The sequence below is a fragment of the Ciconia boyciana genome, chromosome 13 (genome assembly GCF_034638445.1).
Source record: "Ciconia boyciana chromosome 13, ASM3463844v1, whole genome shotgun sequence".
In the NCBI taxonomy this organism is placed as follows: Eukaryota; Metazoa; Chordata; class Aves; order Ciconiiformes; family Ciconiidae; genus Ciconia; species Ciconia boyciana.
The window spans coordinates 3,758,554-3,777,794 of record NC_132946.1 but is presented as its reverse complement, the minus strand read 5'-3'; the positions used below and the strand labels follow the sequence as shown (position 1 = coordinate 3,777,794).

The window sequence follows — 19,241 nt, the reverse complement described above, 5'->3', positions numbered from 1 at the left end:
GCCCCCCGACCTCAGAGGCACGGGTGTAACGCTGTCACTCGCTTGTGCAGCGCATTCAAGACGCTCTTGGACTTTACAAGGGAACGACAGACCCCGCTGTACAGACACACATCCTACAGCAGCGTGGACGTGCGCTGTAACGTACCCGACGTAACTGTGCAAACCTAACTTTCAGTACAGCGTAGCTACTACTGAGTTGAACTTACGTGATCCTGCAGTACAAACCGTTTCTTACAAGAGGATGCAGACGTCCTGCTGCAGGAGCAGGGAGCAGGCTGCGAATAACACACGTGTCGGCCCCAGCGGTTCGCCCTGCCTCAGTTGGAGACTACTACAAGAAACCGAGGGTGTGGGATTTCCTAGCAGAAACTTGATAAGCCGGACAAGTTGGTACCAACTGAACTAAGCCAGCTGGCCAGGAACTCATAAATAAGGAGTGCAATGACTGTTTTCTTCATGCTTTCTTCACGCACTGCCTGTGTGCAGGACTGACAAGAACACTCACTCTTTGTTCTGAACTAGAGACAGCCAGGTATGTTGTAAAATACTAAAGACTATGATAAGTAGGAAGCAGATACGAATGCGCAGTCTTTGACCTGTGTCCACCCTCCTGGGACCTGGAGTTCTGGATGACGTGAGATTTTAAAGAATCATTTATTTGAAAGGATGAGGTTTTGGGGAGAGAGAAGGAAGCTCTGCAAGTCTGTGGGTGGTACCTGAAGTAGCAGTGGCTGTTCAGGTACTAAGGGTCAGCCTTCCTCCACCGTCCTAACGCGAACAGAAGGCTTGCCTTAGTTCTGTCTGAGCACAGCGTTAACCGACGACTGACCCGTAACCGAAAGAGACTCGTTCTGGATTAAAACCACACACGCACCACTCTCTACCGCTTGTACTCTGGAAACCACCCGAGGGAATTGTGAGCAATGAGGATGCAAGAGTAATTAATTTCCCAGTTCCTGTGACGATGCGACGCAGCGGCCAGCCCTCCACCTCCGACCTGGGATGTGGCCAAGTGGGAAAGCGGCAGCAGAGCAGGGACAGCCGTGCCCGGGCAGCGCCAGGATGCTGCAGCCTCACGGCTACTGGAAATCCCTGCGGCTCAAACGCAGGAGCAATCACAGCGGGGTGGCGGGGAGAGGAGGAAGCACAGTTGTCCTCGAGCCCTGTCTATCCATAGGGTGGAACGGCCTCTTTTAAGGGGCATTTTCCACACAGATTAGTCTGGGAATAACGTCTCACGCGTGGTATTTTCCCTCTGCAAAGGGGAATGGGTGTTGGAGGCTCCCGTTTCTCAGTATGTGTGAGTTCCTCTCCTTCCCTTCCACTCCGGTTTATTTCAGTGCTTTTTTAAGAGCCGCTGTTCCCGATCAACCGCTCACTGTAATAGAAACGTCACTTTTTCTCACAGTATTTATTCCTTACAAAATCTTGTGTGACATGCTAGGTTCCCATGGATGTAGCTGATCATTTTTATTTTGTAAATATAATTACCTAACTTTACATTAACTATATCGTAATAAACTATTTTTGCACCACCCTTTGCACGCTGTGTAGCAAAGTGTTTTTTTCAACAAGGACGCTACAACAGAAAGAGCGGAGCAGAGGCCAGAGCCTGAAACCCAGTGAGCCATTTGCTCTTACAGTCACCCTTCACAAAGAAAATGCAACGGGTAGCACTTTAATAGCAATAACATGTTTAAAGTAGTGTAAGTCTAACGCTGCTGAACGGGATTTACCACATAATGAACTTCCTCAGCTGCCTTCAGAGTTGCTACACCACAGGTAACAGAAATGCAGGGGTTTTTTTCCCCCAGACCCATGCCAGCTTTCTCAGAGTAGAACAAATCTGCAGTCTGTTGATGTTACTCCCTGTATCCTAAGGAACACCTAAGGATCTACAGGAATTTTTAATGATTTGGATCTTTGGAACAACCAACCCACGAGGGCTACTTGGGGTGCAAAAACCAGAAGATGATATTGAGCTTTTCTGTGAAAGTGGTTTATTGAATAGTGCCAATCGCAGCACTACTGTAACAAGCAAAATGTTAAGGCCTCTAACAAATGTTAAGGCCTTTTTTCATTTTGAGAGGTTTTGAGGCACTTTATATTCAGTATAAAGTATTTCTTTCTTACACAGATGCTGTTTAGAGTTTTGAAATGCTTAAGTTTAGACCCATCTTTGTTCTACTCTGAACTGTAGGGACAGAGATCTTCCCTCCCTCTTGTTATTCACTTGCTGTCCCCCACCCTGCTGCTGCCAACACAGGTGGTCGAAGTCACCGAACCAGACCAGGACACGGTGTCCCCACCTGAAGGAACTGGGGTTTCCTTCCACCGCTCCATGCTGAAGTCAGTGACAGAACTCCAGCCGTGTCTGCTCTCAAGACAAGACCGACTGATCCCAAAGAACAGTTTCTCTCATTTATTTCCAGCCTTCCCTACACTTCCTTGCTGGAAGATGAGCTGCCATTAGTATCTGTTCTCACACTTTTATGCTGGAGCTCTGCTCATCTTAAACCAAAGGAAACGTGTACACAATCAAAACGTACTTCTAATTTCTGCCTTCATATTTCCCACAAATCTCCTTTTACAAACTTTCAACAATTAATGCCAACAAGAAATGTAACTAAGGTGCTTAACCTCTCTATACAAACTCTAGCTTTGCTGTAGCCCCCTTAACTCTTCTTCAGTTACTGATGTAGAGAAGCTATTGGGCTACAATTCCATTCTGCAGTATCTCAAGTTGGAAAATGTCCATTTCACTGTCGAAACACCTACCCAGCACCGTATGAACATACCTCGTCTGCGCCCTCGTCTACGGGCCAACGAGCCTGCCCGTAGCTTTAAGCTCTGTGAATGCCGTCCTATCACACCTATCCTCACAAAACAATTCACCAAGCAGTTGGGTCATTCCCTCTAGCACGGGAATGACCTAATCCAAGGGACCTTTGGGGTAGAGAGCAGTTTGCTTCTCCAGAGGAGCTTACCTAAATTACACCCAGATGGATAATACAGTGATGTCTATACATAATAATAAAGTCCATGAATGCTATCTGTTAAATACGCCACCAGCCCTGTGAGGCAGCTCAATCATTTATTGTCTTTGGGAAAAAATCTGTACTTGATGGGACTGTACTCTTCCCAAATCCTTTCAAACTCATCCAGAAAAGGCTTCACATACTCGGCGTCTTCCATGACCAGCACGTTCTCCCGGTTGTTCTGGATAGCTTGGGTGGTCCAGTTGAGGGAGCCTGTGATGAGCATCCTCCTGTCCACGATAGCGAACTTGTGGTGCATGTAACCATCCTCCTGGCCATGGCGCACCTGGATCCCTACAAAGACACAACCACCTCTTCAGCGGTAACCGAAGGTGTCATCCAGGCCACGGCCACCCCAAGCGCCCGGCCGTGCCCTGCCCCGCAGAGACCCCTCGCCGCGGGGAGGCCGCCTCACCGGCCTGCCGGAGGAGGCCGATCTGGGAGCCCTGGAGCCCCATGTACTGCGCGTCGGTGACGACGCGGACGCGGACGCCGCGGCGGTGGAGGAGCTGGACGGCGCGGCCCAGCTGGGGGCTGGAGAAGGCGAAGAGGCAGATCTCGAGGGAGCGGCGGGCGGAGAGGAGGCGCCGCAGGAGGCGGCTGAGGGAGCAGTCGCCGCGCGGCAGCGGGCAGGGGCAGGGCCGGGCCGCCTCGCCGGGCCCCGCCGCCTCGGCCAGCAGCGCCTCGGTGCAGCTGGGCCGCGAGGGGAAGAAGAGCACCTCCCGCCCGGGCCGCCGCCGCCGCCAGGCCGCCAGCGCCAGGGCCAGGGCCAGCGCCGCCGCCGCCAGCGCCAGGCCCGCCCGCCGCGGCGCGCCCACCGCCCACATGGCCCCGCCGGCAGGCACCGCCCCGGCGCATGCGCGGTCGCTCCGAGCAGGCGAGCGCGGCTAGGGCGGGAAGTTTCCTCAGGGAGCCTCCCGCCGCTTCGGCGGTGGGTGTCGAGCGGCCCCGGGCCGCGGCCGCCTCCCGGAGCCCTGAGCCCCGCGGGCTTGGGCTGCTTTGGGGTGGGGGAAAGACGGACCGAGGGCTGCACTGAAGAGGCGAGCCTCGTCTGAAAACGAAGCCCTCCTCACCGCCTGCAGCCGACTCTAACCCTTCCCCAGATGCCAGCCGGCTATGCTGCATGTACTCAACAGATCCTTTAAGCTGGATCCTGCCCCAGCTTAAAGTGCCCCAGCGCCGGTGGTGGGTCTCTGTCAGGCTGCAGCTGCGGCGCTCACTGCTCCCACCTCCATCCCAGGTATACGCTGCTCGGCCATGCAGAAAAGGAAATCACGCCGGAACAAAGAAACATCCTGCTTTAATCAGTTTGTCTTTAAGGCATATCGTTCAGAGGGAAGGAGGGTGGTGAAAGACGTCTGCAGACATGCTTTTTTGTTAATTAAGTTGTGCACATTCCAGCTATCACTGACAGCAGCCTAATCTGCGAGCTGCAGGAACTTGCCCAGACAATTATTTGGTAATCCCACGTGTAGATCTGTTCTGGCAGGCAAGCACATCTGCTTTTATAGCTACACAGGAGCCCTGGGTTCGCAGACTTAGCTACTCTCCGCCTTCTTTCCTGTGGGCATTTTCTAAGTGTTAAGCTAGTGGTGTCCTTGCCCTGGCTCAAAAATGATACATTATCCAGAGTCTGGTTGTCTGTGACACAGCCCCGTTTCAGATCAGGACAGAGACCGATCGACATTGTGTACAACTCACCGCTTACACCAGCACAAGGAAAAATAAGGTGAAGCCTCAGGCTTGACCTTGTGATTACCTTTTTGCTGTTTTGGAAGAAACCACACCTCTGTTCAGAAACACAGGCTTTGCTAATGGGTGCTTATGCACCAAGTGCAGGTTAGATAGAGACTAGGTTTTAATGTTGGATTGCTTGAGAGAGCTATTCTTTAAAAGATAAAAACAGTTCAGCAGTCAAGAAGGCCTAAATGCCAAATAATGTCTTACCTGTTGTGTTACACAGCTCTGAATTCGACCAGAATAGCTTTCAAGTATAAAAATAAAGAGTACTAGATCACATAAAAGGTAGCCACAAGACTGAGCACCGACCTAGCACTGGAAATCCTGATTTACTAGTCCACACTGTCCTAATTCTTCTGTTGCTTTTATCCCACTGTCAGTGGGCTTTGTTCTTCCCTCATGACTAGCACCTAGGAAGCAAGATGCATATATTATTCAGAGCTTCCTTTCCTGTGGATAGAGCTTGAGCACCTCTTTTGTCTTGTTTCCTTACTGACAATTGGGAAATGCAAACCTTTTTGTGAACCCTGAAATTAAATAAAGTGGTTAGTTTTTGAAATAACAGAGCAATGCCTTTTTCCAAGCATCTGTTTGCTGTTTGAATATCCTGCGGTTGTTTATGTCCAGTCAAGCATTTTCAATTAATATATCTGAGCATCTCTTGCTCCATATGTACAAGAAACTAACACATACAAAGTTAGGAGGAAAAGACCTGTAAAATTCTATAAATTAGATCAAGGCTAAAATGCAGGAATTACCTTGTGGATCAACTGCTGCTTCCCCCACCCCAACATAAACGCATATTGAAAATCAACACAAAACTAGGCTTTGTCCATTTTACAAAAATAGCTCTTAATGAGATTTAATGCCTGCCGCCATTTTACAGATGTTCCAGACAAAAATCAACCTGCATATTTTATATATAAGAACAGAACTTGTGACAAGTTGGAACATCTCCTCTGAGCTTGAGTCTTGTTTGAATGAGTGTAGAAGGTCACCTGGTAAAACCTGCCTCTAGCTTGTTAAAAATGTCTATGGTAGCATCAAGTTTTCCCAACAATGATCGGGGGGGGGGGGGGAGGGATAATAAAAAAAAAAGACTTCACAACAGAAAACAGTAATTCCTCACAATACAGATAAGGAATATCTGTTTAGGTAATTAAAAAATGCACCAATGTTTCCATGAACTATTAAGCAAAAATGGCTACTGTAGAGTTATATAAGACAGAAGCACCTACAGGTTGGATCTTTTCTGCTTAACTTAATTAGGAAGCTAGAAAACTATTTCTGAAGACTGAAGAACCCCAGCAACCTTATCCTGGCGAGGTTATCTTCATTACCTGGAAGTTTTGTAACCACAGGCAAAACAAGGTGAGTATTTTACCCTCCAGAGAGGCAAGCAGGCTGCATCTTGAGACTTCTTATATTACAATTCTCCCTCCCAGACAAGATTTCCAAAGCAAATGCTGAAACCGTATCAAGTTAAGATATAAATAAAGTGGAGTGACAGGACTCCAATGGGATATCCTGACTTACGCTACAGCAGAAAATAGTCTCTTCTTAAATCCGAGCATAAAGTGGTTTGAAATAATTTACATGTGATCCATAACCTGTGACACGTCACTTATTTTTGGTTCTTGTTCTCTCAGGCATTTAGGCGATTTATGTGGGATTCGGAGAGACTAACTACATCCACTCCCAGGAGTTCTCGATGTTGTCACAGGTATCCGAGTCTTGCCAATGAAATCTAAAACTGAGGTCTACTGCCACACCATAATGCTTAATGAGGACAGTAGGGGATTTTAATTAATTCACGCTGATTCTTTGAGTGTTGCTGTATTTTAGTCTTGAGTGTAGAGGTCTAGATTTAGAGTTGAGTTTCAGGACAGACAGCAGCACTATTTATTAGCACTTATTAGTCCGGTCTCACAGCAATTAGAAAAGACTCAAGTCACTCTTCAAGTTAGTTTGAGGAACAGAAGAATAGTGATGAAGTTTCACTATCCACCTAATGCACATGCTGCAGGCTCAGCAGTGGTAACTCGGGGTTCCCTGCGATTATCGGAAGGCAGCAAGTGAGGTTGGGCACCCTTTAGTTCCGGGACTCTGAGGACGTTGGGCTGCGAACTGTTGACATCAGGTGGGACTTGTACGTCTTGCTCAGGCCAGTCATCCAGAACTTGAGAAGCTTGACGTTGTCCTCCTCTGCAGCTCCCAGAATGCTCAGCAGTTTTTGGGTATCCTCCTTGGGTCTGCTGTCCACTTTAGTGAATTTAAAGAGGACCTTCACTTTACTGCAGAAACAAGAAACTCCTGTCACCATTACGATGGACTTGCATGCATCAAACAGGGAACGAGCAGTAACTGTAGCTTCTCTCGGTACCTACTGCAACCAAAGGTTAGTAAAAGCTTCACACAATATTCCACAGAAACTATTCTCATGCTTTGAATGAAGAAGATGGGGGGAAGAAGAGTACAAGAAAAGGGGGGATTAGTCAGCGGGATTACTCATTTTCAGTAGTAACATGCGTCATTCTAGTCTGTTTTTTCATTCTAGCGAAAAGTAAAAAAAATTAAAGTAAAAAGTAAAAAATTAATTGTGACAACTGGGAATCTCCCTGGGAGACACGTCGAGTGCCCATCTGGCCTTCAGGTAAATTCACAAAATGGTAACGTTCCATGAATTATTTCACATGACTATCTGGTCTTCATTACTACTTGCACCTTTGAGATGTAGCGCCTGAAGGCGCAATCGTGACATCTGTTTGGCACGTTATCTGCCCTGGAATATAGTGCACATTGACAGGCATATATGTATTTGCATACTTCCTCCTCATAATGTATATGAGGCAGATGAGTATTGTCGTGTAGGTAACCTACAGGTGCGTGAACTGAAGCATGAAGGTTAAGAACTGCTGAGAGCCAAAAAGACAGCTTGGACCAGAGCAGAACTCCGATATTCTTAGCTCCCAACAGTAAAGCCAACTACTGTCAATACTACAGCAGAAGTTACCTGACTACAAGTTTGTCCTGTACTCTGCTGTAACTGTTCCAGGGTTAGTGCCAGAGCTGTTTCTCTGAAAGGAATGTAGTCGTACTTACTTCATCCACTCCTCCTTCAGGCAAACAAGGCACTGATCCACAACATCTACAGAAAGGTTCTGGTTGGTCAGGGCAGCTTCGATCTTGTTCAAGATTGTAGGGCCAACTACAAGATCAGAAAGAGGGGAAAAAGGGTGAGAAAGAGGACGCACAAGCTATAGATTGCCCGCTTACACCTTCACTAGTAACTGTTAGCAAGGATTAGTCCATTTATTCTGTGACCTGGGCCTGAACACCTGCTGGAATTACAGACAAGAGTACACATTTGTTCCACCTCTTCTTCTGTTCAAGAGCACTAGTCTGCACTCATTTTTCACCAGTACTTTGGTCTGGTGCGTTACTGCAGCTTCCTCTACATGCAGAAACTACACTACTAATAACAGCACGGCCAATTTCAACATAGAATTTGGCTTGATTATCTGTTCACAGATAATAATCTTCAAGACAGAAAGAAACCTACCTATTCTACAAGGTGGAAAAATATACCCCCCAGTGGTCTGCCTTGATTTAATTTCCATGGAAGAGGAGCTAAAGATCATCCCATTAGAAAAGTGTCTGATCCAAGAAGCAATGTGGAATTTTGTGAAGGATCCTGGGACATGCACACAGGTTCAGAGGCCTTTGTTTTCTTCAGACCCACTTTTAAACTGAAGTTGGTCAGATTTTGTTTTTTCTAGTCCCATGTCAAAAGCTCATTAAAAAATGCAAAGTTATGAGAAATCTTCATGCTTTGTACAATATACATACATATATGTAAAAATATAAACCCTCAATTTCAAAGTCTCCTTGAAAGTCTCTTACTCTTGATTTAATGTTCCTCTTGTTAAGGACAGTTCCAGGTTATAGTACAAAAAGAAACAGACAACCAACCCAAGGCATTCCTTTCCTGGACCACTTTTTGGAATTCCCTAGGAGGCTATTTTCCCAGCAGTCCATGGCCTAATCAGTTTGATGCTGTGGTAGAGAAAAGACCTTTCAGTGACTATTTTTCTCCAGAAGATTCTGGACATGCCACTGGTTGGATGCAAAGTAGACTACTGTAATCATACATGTGGGACCTACAACAGCTGCTGGAGCGCAGAAAGAACACTACAGAGGAGAAAGTCTCTGCTTTGCATTGCACCTGTGTCTTCAGAGGACAGAGCAGGAAGGGTTAGCCATCTGTCAAGTCTTTTGAGAGAGTCAACGAGGCCAATTCATCTAAATTAAGACTTCCCAGAAAACACGAGACTGCTGGACCTGACTCAGATCACGTCTAGGTGCAAGTGCTCAAGTCCTTGAAAAAAGTAGGCCAAAAAAAAAAAAAAAAAAGGTCTGGGCATTTCTGTATCAGTCATACTTGTCTATCAAGTGGAACATGGGAGATGAGTAACATCATGGTCCTTATAAGCTCGACTTACTCAAAATACAGACACAAATATTCCAGGATAGAAAATGTTCATTGTGGGTTACAGAAGAATTTCCCTACAATTGCTATTGTACCCATATTACAGAATTCATTTCTCATTTCTGAAAATTAGTAAGCAAAATGCTGATCTGGTAAGGCAAACCCTTTATAATTAAACAGGCTGTGGTAAACCTCACCTCAAATAGCAGTGCCCCAGTTGTATATTGACCTGGCTTTCTACTCAGACTTCCTTCAGGGCCAGTACATGCACAGCATAAAAAACAGTTAAAGATTAAGATGCTCTTTTAATCTCATGATACAGGTTCTTTCTGCTTTCAAATCACCCACCTCGATCTGCTGCAACAGGGCTACCGCTGGTGACAACAAACTCGTACTTGCTGAGGGACTGCTCATCATCAAACAGAGTTGGGTAGAGACTGGACCGGGTAGCAGTGCGAACTTCCACAAGGACCGCAAACTCTAGAGCAGCAAGACCCCAAAAGAACATTAACTGTACTAGCCCAGATTCTAAAGTACAGCTACATATCCTGCTCCAAGAAAGCACAGCTCTGTCAGCTTACAATATTTGGCCCAGCATTAACCTTTCTGGAGTAGGAACCAGGAGTGTCAGGTACGATCAGTACTTAAAGCAGGTGTCACACCTTTTAACTACTGATCAGGAAGGGGTATGGGGAAAAAAAAACAACAAAACATGAAGTGGTACAGGTTTTAGTTCATGCAGCATTGTTAGACTATCTGCCAATACTTAATACAAAAAAAAAAAATCATCTTGTGTCCTTTAGCATAAGATGATAGGGAAAGGAGAGGGTTCTGCAACAAGTTCTTACCAGATGATAATATGTGGGATGGGATTTGGACATGTGGGCTCAGCCCTAGGAAGTTACACCGATACGCCTCTTCATACTGGTCACTATAGGGGATGATCCGCACACAACCAACAGGCAGCATAGTCTAGAGAAGGAAGGAAACGTGTCAAGAGAAACACTGGAACTAAACAAGTTAAGTACAGTTTTCTCCCTGACTTCCAGGGCTAGCCAAGCCTTGGAGCCCTGCTCAGGCAGATGCTCCTGATTTGGAGGTTCAGAAATATCTGTCTTACTCAGCTTGAAAGACTATGCAGTTGCTGAGGACAACCAAGACATCCAAAGGTTGAGGGTTTTTTGTTTGGTGGTTGTTTTGAGGGTTTTTTTTGGTTGTTTTTTCAAAACCACGTAATTTAGAACACATTCTCCACAAGATTACATGTCAGAGACAGGTCATTATGAAGGCTGGACTACTAGAGAAATACATGTAAAAATATGCATCCAGGAAACAAAGGAAGAAGTTTCTACCCGTAGCACGTCAAAAGCAGACTGGACAAGATCCATATCTCGAGCTTTCCAGATGACCTGGTTCCCCATCAGAACATGCCAAGCCAGCATGCGGAATGCTGATGCCCCAAGAACCTGAAAAAAAAAAAACACACCAAAACCCACCATTCTGCATTGGTTATGAAAATTAGTGAAATGTCCAGTTTGCCCTGTCAAAAACATGACTGCCACATAAGAAAATGGCTAGAACTGAACAGCAGAAATGAACACGAAAATTTCGCAGGTCTTGTGCACAGAGTAATAGCTCTAAACCACAGCACCAAGATCAAGTATTTCTTTGACAGGTGCAAAAGGTGTCGGACTGTCATGCAAAGCGATATTCACCCCCATCTATGGTTTCAAGAACAAACAGCAGCAAAGTACCACTTTGCCAACATGCTTAACCACTGATCCAATTCAGTATCAAGCACATTAAAAGAACGATAGTTTCATTTCTCGGTTGATCCAAATTCTTCAGTGCTCTGGCTAGACCGCATCCATCAGCCCACCCGTTGGCCAAATCAGCGGTTTTGGTAAGATGGACGCAGGCCTGTTTGGAATGGGAATTAACAACTTCTCTTAGATTATTACAACTTTCAGGCATTTCTCTGATCTGGGTTATGTTCACAACAGCGATCCAGGCATGAAAGATTAAACAATATTCTTAGACAAGCCTCCAAAGGCACACACTTGCACGACACAGTGGTGCAGTTCAATAGCTTCAAGCATTCCAAATTAGGAGACAGTAGAACAAAAGGAGGCTAAAGACATAAAGAGGTATTTGTCAGGAGCGTCCAGGAAAACAAGCTGGTTTGAAAGAGACTGTGGGTCAAATGCACTGAACCTTCCCCCTCAGCCAGGTAACTGGAAGCACTGGATAAAAGCTACTGTACAGAACCATTTGTTTTGTTTGTAAATGACCTTTTTCCCTCTGAAATACTTTTGTTTTAAGCAAATAATATTTGGCTTTGAAGAAGCTGCACAACCTCTGTATTAAATTACTGTCACTGCTCTTTGGAAGAAGTGCAGAATTTCAGAGAAATCATATGATCCCATCTCACATGACGGGTAATCACTAGAGGCCCACGTGATCTCAGAGGAAGGGAGCACCCTCAGAGATGCAGTTAACACCGTATTACTAGCTGTGTAGGCACAGTGTTGAACACAGAAACAGGAAAGAAGCGCAGACTGCAGGAAATAATTGTCTTTACAAAAAACATTATCAGGAGAAAAGAAGTCATTAGCTTGTGAATTCAGAGTAACTCGGCTCCTCTCTCACCTGTCTCATGTGCCTGAGAGAGCGAAAGACGGACAACCTTCTGTGAGCTACGTTCCAGCTGTTGCAATCTGGCATCAGAGATGTTTCAGGTGAGCATTTAGATAGCTCCTGCCCTTCCACAACATCTAGCTGGGAAGAAGGCTTCTCTTCTTCCTCAGAACCATCCCAGCCTTCTGACTCTTCTTTCAGGTCTAGCAAAAAAAGGTAGAACGGTCATAAAAATTACTGCTCACTAGGCACAGGAACCACCTCAGAAGTGCCTACACACACTGCAGCCAACTGATTTTGGCTATATGTGGGGAGACAGAGTTCAGAACGCAGTAACTGAAAGTACTAGCGTCCCAGGCCCCCCTGAGGTGTTAATGAAGTTTCATAGTTCAGATATACAATAACCACAAAAGGGTCAAGAAGGAATTTTCACCTTCTACGGGACACAAAGTCACATCTTTTGACCAGCTATGTGTTCTCTATTCTTGCTTTAAAGGTCATGGCCAAAGCTTTGAGGCAGGTTTTGTAGATTCTAGTCTAAATGGATTAATAAAAATAATTCAATGCAAGAAAAAATTATGATCCTTTAATTTTAGAAATTTTGTAGAAAAAGGAGCAAGAAGAAAGCTCCATATGTTGTGACTGCAAATTCTTCTGGCCCTAGAGATTCATCGGGAGGGCCAACCCAGCCAGGGAGAACAATAATCATGATGATGCAACACTCCTACACAAGTAACAAACACCACACGTGCGTGCAGAAAGCCTACGAGGCCAAGGGCCTTGATTTCACGTTCCTTGTCAGTCATCTCCATATGGGAGAGCACATCAGCTACTGCAGAGACCACCACTAAGGTAAACCCTGAGAGAGATGGCTGCTGACAAAAGGACTTGGTGTTTTACCATCCAAAGCATTCTCAGAGAGTCTTCCAGCTCTGGAAACTTCTATCTCACCTGCCAGTTTTTCCATCTGAACAAGCGTGTCTTCTGTTGGTGCTCCCTCCAGAAGCTTCTCTGTAAGTCGGCTGCCACAAGCTTTCAAAAGCCTGGAGACATTGAAAGAAACAGAAGAAGCGTTCAATAAGCCTGCTTGCTGGGTGCAAAAATCCAGTAAGAAATTTGGTGTGATGAGCTCAACAAAAAAATCCAACCACTAACCAATTTGTGTTTCCTTTCAACACATCTCTATGCTTTCCTCGGTGTGATTCCTACGCATCTTACAACTGCTGCCACTCCAAGTCACCAAAAGGCCTACCATTTTGCAATTACTTTGTGCAACATACTTATCCTCCATCCAAGTCACATGGCAGTGTTGCAACCCTCTCTGTGGCATCTTTCCAGGGAAGTCTAATAAGCAAGTTAGGCACTGGAGCAACTGCACTCCCACAAACACACTACTGTGCCAAACGGCTGCACCTCCCGTGCTGCCTATCACAATAGATGGGCACTTCCAGGTGAACCACCACTGTACTTCAAGTGTGAATCTGAGGTACAACACACTGGGGGTAGGAGCATCTTTTCTTGCTTTCTCCCATACTTACTTTATACTGCAAAGCCTTTCCATCTAGATAGACATGGTTTCCATTAGCAGCCACATTAGTAGGTTTACTTCAGCCACATTAGTAGGTTTACTTCACAGCAACAAGAAATTTTTTTTGTCCTAAAGGCATCAGCAGGCTGCTGTCTTTCTGTGCTTAGCTCCTTCCAATTCAGAGACTACTTAGCAAAGTCCAACTTATTACCTCAAGAAAAAAATACCCAAACACTCAAATCACTTATGCACCCTTTCAGAATATGGCAATATTCTCTTCATGAAGGAGTTGTAGAAGCTAGATACACAAACGGCATTACCAAGCAAAGGAAGTGTGCAAACATGCCCACAGGTTTTCGTCGTTGGTCAGTGACGTTAAGGAGCGGGCTGCATTGCCGTTCCGCTGGTGCAGGAAGGGAGTGAAGGCTGTGTTCATCCGCTGGGCACGCTGAGGGCACCCATACTGCTCTGCTTCGAACACCTACACCACAGAAGAAGGGCAGTATGAGAGACTGAAAAAGATAAAATCCTTACATAAAGCTGAGCCAAAAAACCCCAACAAGAATATGAAGTGAAAAGGGTGCGTCACGCACAGTCATCCAAAATACATTGTAAATTATGGGAAAGGAGAGGGAAGGGACATCTTATTCTTAGATTGACTAAAATTATCATTAAGTAACACTTGTGCTCCAAAACCATTGTCCTTCACAACTTTAGTTACTTAAATTTCTAACAGAGCTATTGTCTAGCAGTTAGGTCTGTGAAAAGTGTTGTGACTGGCTTAAAATGAGAGAGACACCCTGTTCCCTCGCTCCTACACCCCCAGATACGCACCATCCTCTTGTCCCTTGTGTCAACCTTAATGACTACCCTGGCTGCAATGAGCTGGATCAGCTTTTCAACTCAGCTGTAAATCAACTATCACAATGTTTTACTAACGTTGAGTCAAATGGACTCTGTGAGCTGACCTACCTTAAGTGCTTTGCCCTGAAGCTCATCAATGATGCCTCTGATTTTTCCCAACAAGAAAGGCCAGGAGTTGATGAGGTAAATCCGGTCCATCATGATAGTGATGATGCTGTACCAACGCTGGAAACCTCGAGCCAGGCTGTCTTTGATAAAGAAGGTGTGGCTGAACACAAAACCATGCTGTTCATCTCCGAAAAAAATAGGGCCTTCACGTCCTGGGCAGACCTGAAGGGGAGGGACACATACAACAAAGTAGTTAAGCAATCACACAGCTAAAACAGTAATAAACTGAACATAGACTCCTGCTCTTTAACACATACTTGGTGAATAAAACAAGCCTTTTTTAGGCTACTATCCAAACCCCAGGGTCAAACAGACCTCCAGGGGTATCCTACAAACACTACAAAACCTTCAATTTAACTGTATTTTAAGAATTCAGCTCTACTCAACTACAATACTGTTGAGAATCCACAAGGGATTTTGCTGATCCTGACACACAGAAATGCTCATTAATCTGTAAGGTTCTCCCTTCACTTCTATGAGCTGCTGAATGTTAATTGTCTACAGAGACCAAATATTTCTTGGCACTAAACAACAGATTCCAATGTTTCTACAAAAAAAAAAATATTATCTTACAAAGAAAAACAACACACAGAGGCAAAAACAAGAAAAGGAAATTTTTGGTGTCGCAAGGTGAGAGGAAGGAACTCTCAAGGTTATCAAAGATCAACCTTAAAAATTACCCCCAATCCTAGAATGAACAGACTTGTGTGTCTGTCTTTCCACCTCCATTCCCTCCTTGTTTCAGGCTGCACAGAGCAGCCAGGATCAGCAAAGCACTATCTTGGATTTGAAATGATGCATGAGGCCATAAACAGGTTTTCTCCCTGTACCCCAAGACAGTTACCTCACAGCTCAGACTGCGAACACAGGCCTGGCGCACGATGCTGAACAGCTGGGGGTGGTTTGGGTGCTGGTGACTGACGTACTTGATTGAAGTTTCTTTGTCATGGCTGACATATCCAGGATGTCCTCCTGCAAGAGAGCGGCAACCCTGAAGATAGAAAAGCAAATCCAGCCATAAATGAGCATGCAGTTCTCTAAGGTTTCCAAAGGCCTCTGCATATTCCCTTCAAAATGTAGCGAAACATTACTTACACATACAGATAAGAACACAAATACTTAGAAGACAAAAAATATGAGTCAGGGTCAGGATTTGAACCCAGCGCCTCACATAGAACCCTGCGCAATATACTTCCTCTGCTCTTATGCTCATTTTCCGCTATTGAATTTGATTGTGAACTTGATGCTGGCTCTACAAGTGGTAAAATTCAGTTAACAGCAGCTGTGAAACCAACTGGGCTAGCAAAACTGGCCATAACCTAAAGGAAAGTGAGTAACAAATACCTCAGAACAAGTACTAATAGTAGACAAGCATGAGAACAACTGAGAACATACATTTTATCTGTTTTAATTGCTTCTGCTTTTTTTTTTGCTGTTTCCTAATCAATACTGCTCTTCAAATTACTATTAATAAATGACCAGACCTAATCTAATAAAGTAAATGCTCTTCAAGGATGAGGAAAGCATTTCTGAGCCACAGGAGAATCACAGGGCTGAAAGAGACCTCAAGACACCATCTTGTCAGGGTCTATATACTCAACAACAGTTCCTCCATCCTCTTGTCATGGATCATTACAGTTTATGAGGACTTGGGGGATCTTCTGGTACTAGCAGTCACATACAAAACAAGTGCAGTTCACTTTTTTTTCCCCCTCTCTTAAATAATTCAATTTGCATTAGAGAATCCAAGAGCCCTTTAGTTAAGCCAAGGGCCATGGACATCCGCACACAGATCTTCACACTTGCCTCACACATGTCTGACTTCTTTGGCCCTGGGCTGCTGGAGTCGGCGCTGGCACCTTCTGCTGGGCTGTGCGAGCGGATCCGACTGCTCATCTGAATGCCACCTTCTTCCTCTTCTGCCTGCTCATTCTGCCCAGAGATGTCCCCGCTGCTCGCACCTTGGGGAAGCGGTGAATGTAGAACCTCAGTACAAAAGAGGGTGCGAGGACCGTGGAGCTCACAAAAATGGCAGAGGGCAACAATAGCATTCATAGTGAGAGCTCAGCACATACGTCAGGCCTCCTGCACGAAGGGAGAAAACACACAATATCAGCACAACAGATATTAAAGCATCTCTTAGGCCTCACTGGTGCAAGTCCTGCTCTACGTCTCTCCAGGAGCAGCTGGCCTTAAGCTCAGCCTAAGAGACTAGTGCAACTCCACCACGGGGTGACCTGAGCAAGGACCAACTGTGCATGCCCTGATGGGGTGGGACTAGAGCAGACCGATGCCCCCGAGCCCGGGTCCCTGACTGAGCCGGGACACCTCAGGCCCCACGGGAGCGGGACGGGACGGGACTGGACCGGCCCAACCCCCTCCTGCCCGGACACCTCCGGTCTTACGGGGACAGGCTGGGCTCTGACAGACCAGATCTCCGTGCCCGGACACCTCGGGCCCTGCCGGGCCCGGCGCAGCTTCCCCCTGCTCGGATGCCTCAGGCCGTAACGGGTCGGGCCCGGCCCTGCTCAGCGCCCCCGGACCCGAACGCCTCAGGCCCAGCCGGACCCGGGCCTGCCTACCCTTCCGGGCCCCGGCCTCCCCGCTCCGACACCGGTCCAGCCCAGGTTCCCCGTGCCCGGACACCCGTGCCCGGCCCCCGCTCACCGCGGCTCCCCCGGCCCGTCCCGGCCCGTCCCGGCCCGTCCCGTGTCCGCGGGCGCCTGACACACACTGACCCACCGGCCCGTACCATCCCTACCGGCAGCTAGGGGGGGAAGAGGGGCAGACAGCTTCCCGGCTTCCCACCCGCCGCCGCCACGGAGCGGCGAGGAGAGGAAGGAGGAAATGGGAGAGGGAGGAGGAGGCCGTTCGTACCGCGGTACCGAGCCGGTCCTTCCCGCCGCTCTCCCGAGGGTCCCCCCGGGTGCGGCAGTGACTCGGCCCACGGCCGCCCTGTCCACAGGGGCTGGGCAGAGCCATTACCTCAAGACGAGAGGGGGAAGATGACAAAGTCCGGAAGACGCCTCCTGCCTTCCCTCGCTATCCCCTGCCCCGCTGTCGCGCCGCAGAGAGCAGACAATAGCGTCCGACCCCCGGGAGCCGAGAAGGGAACGAGCCGCCGCCTGCGACCCCGCAGCCGCAGCGGGCTCCGCTCCCCCCGTGAGGTGGTGCGGGCTGCATGGCGGGTCACGTGACCGAGGGCCTCCGGGAGGGGACGGGGGCGACCCGTGCGCAGGCGCCGTGCACGAGCGGGGCTCGGCCTCTCCCGAGGCGGGGCCGCGCTGGGGAGTAGCGGGGCCGTAGCGGCTGCCTCGGGCCGGCGGTAGCAGCTTCCGGGGGGGAGAAGGAGCTTCGCAATCGGCTCCCGCTGAGCCCCTTCTCCCCTCCCGTGTCCCCCCCTCAGGGCGGCTAGCCTGCGCACCGCAGGTTGGGCCCGACATCTCCGTTAAAGACACTCAATACAAGCACTGGCAGTACCCATCGTGTGTTTTAATTGCTTAAACTACTTAGAATATAAGATGAGGGCAGATGAAGGCTTCCATGAAGTAACATCTTTTCCCACTCCATTTATAAAGCAGTTCCATCAAGATGTTGACACAGGTAAAACCCAGGTTAGAATGTCTAGGCTCTTCAACACCCATCCTCTCTCCACTAAACTACTCATTTCTCCTCAGAGGATCAGGCTTTATTAGAGGATTATTTATCACTAGAAAACCATGATGGCAAGATAAACCAAATTCCATGTGAACTATTAATCCTTTCAGGCTTCAAACAAAGTACTATATTCTGCCCCCCCTCCCCTTCCCTTCCCATCAGAGTTGACCCCTGTGGAGTTTTAAGTACCAGACTCTGAACAAAAGTAGTAAGTCTTCCACAAGATAACAGCATAGATCATTCGGCTGAGTAAAACTTGTACTTAAATCACAAGGAAGAGCAGCTATCACTGATACCACTCCAATATATGCCTCTGGATCCAAGCAGCCATGCATGGACTAATGATTATGCCTCTGAAGAAAGCGATACTCAGATGGTCAGCAAGACAGACGATTACTGTAACACAAAGATCAGATACGAACAGAAGCGTTTGATCCAAAGTCCATCTAATCCTGGAGCCCGTCTCGGACAAGGACCTGTAGCAGCACTTCCCAAGGAAGGCACGCTGTTTGCACAAAAAGAACTACTATTTCTACTCGAGATAGTTCAGGAGAGCTCCGAGAAGCCACCAGCAGAGCTGGAACAACTCCTGAGCAGAGGGCACTGCCACACGCAGCAGACAACTAGCAGCCTCCCGCCAGTCAGCCAGAATCACGTCCTGAGAAGCGACAAAAACAAAAGACCCCCCAAAAAAACCTAAGGAAAAGCCAAATACAAAAGACCTACTATCTCATTTAAGACAAACTAAGAAGAATGACTGGTTTGTTATCTTTATTTTCCAATAGTACATTTAAACAACTTCTCAGGACTAACCTCCTCAGCCAGTTCGGCCATGCAGAAAACATTTCCTAGGTTATACAGATCGCCGATGACAACACATACAAGGGGTCGCGGCTGTGCTGTAGAATAGAGAAGAGAAGTTGTATAGGAGGAGGCAGCTGGAGTTAGGCGAAAGCATGTGGCGCAATGGCAGTGCTACAGGCGTGTTAGGTCACTAACCGGCACTCCTCAGCAGCACAAGAATAGGAGGGGTGGTTGTACACAAACAGCTTCTAACCATTTCTTCTTAGAAACATTTTAATACCTGCGAATAATAGCTGAACTAGAGACCCCTCCTGTG

General features: G+C 47.1%; 2 protein-coding genes across 4 annotated transcripts; both read right to left on the bottom strand.

Moving 5' to 3' along the window:
- Positions 1-1,426: 1,426 nt before the first annotated feature.
- PLD6 (phospholipase D family member 6) lies at positions 1,427-3,865 on the bottom strand. Its single transcript, XM_072878377.1, has 2 exons — positions 3,454-3,865; positions 1,427-3,332 (listed from the first exon to the last, which is right to left on the bottom strand). Exons 1-2 carry the CDS (start codon positions 3,863-3,865, stop codon positions 3,091-3,093), a joined length of 654 nt encoding a protein of 217 aa, XP_072734478.1. The 3' UTR covers positions 1,427-3,090.
- Positions 3,866-4,321: 456 nt separating this feature from the next.
- FLCN (folliculin) lies at positions 4,322-17,647 on the bottom strand. 3 transcript variants are annotated; one of them, XM_072877597.1, is made up of 12 exons: positions 17,450-17,647; positions 16,271-16,549; positions 15,309-15,455; positions 14,405-14,626; positions 13,753-13,913; positions 12,856-12,947; positions 11,917-12,107; positions 10,620-10,733; positions 10,116-10,239; positions 9,616-9,747; positions 7,881-7,986; positions 4,322-7,072 (listed from the first exon to the last, which is right to left on the bottom strand). In XM_072877597.1, exons 2-12 carry the CDS (start codon positions 16,517-16,519, stop codon positions 6,871-6,873), a joined length of 1,740 nt encoding a protein of 579 aa, XP_072733698.1. In that variant the 5' UTR covers positions 16,520-16,549; positions 17,450-17,647; the 3' UTR covers positions 4,322-6,870. The 3 variants fall into 3 exon arrangements, with proteins under 3 accessions (XP_072733698.1, XP_072733699.1, XP_072733700.1); XM_072877598.1 differs by lacking the exon at positions 17,450-17,647 and adding an exon at positions 17,342-17,435; XM_072877599.1 differs by lacking the exon at positions 17,450-17,647 and adding an exon at positions 17,132-17,211.
- Positions 17,648-19,241: the final 1,594 nt, after the last annotated feature.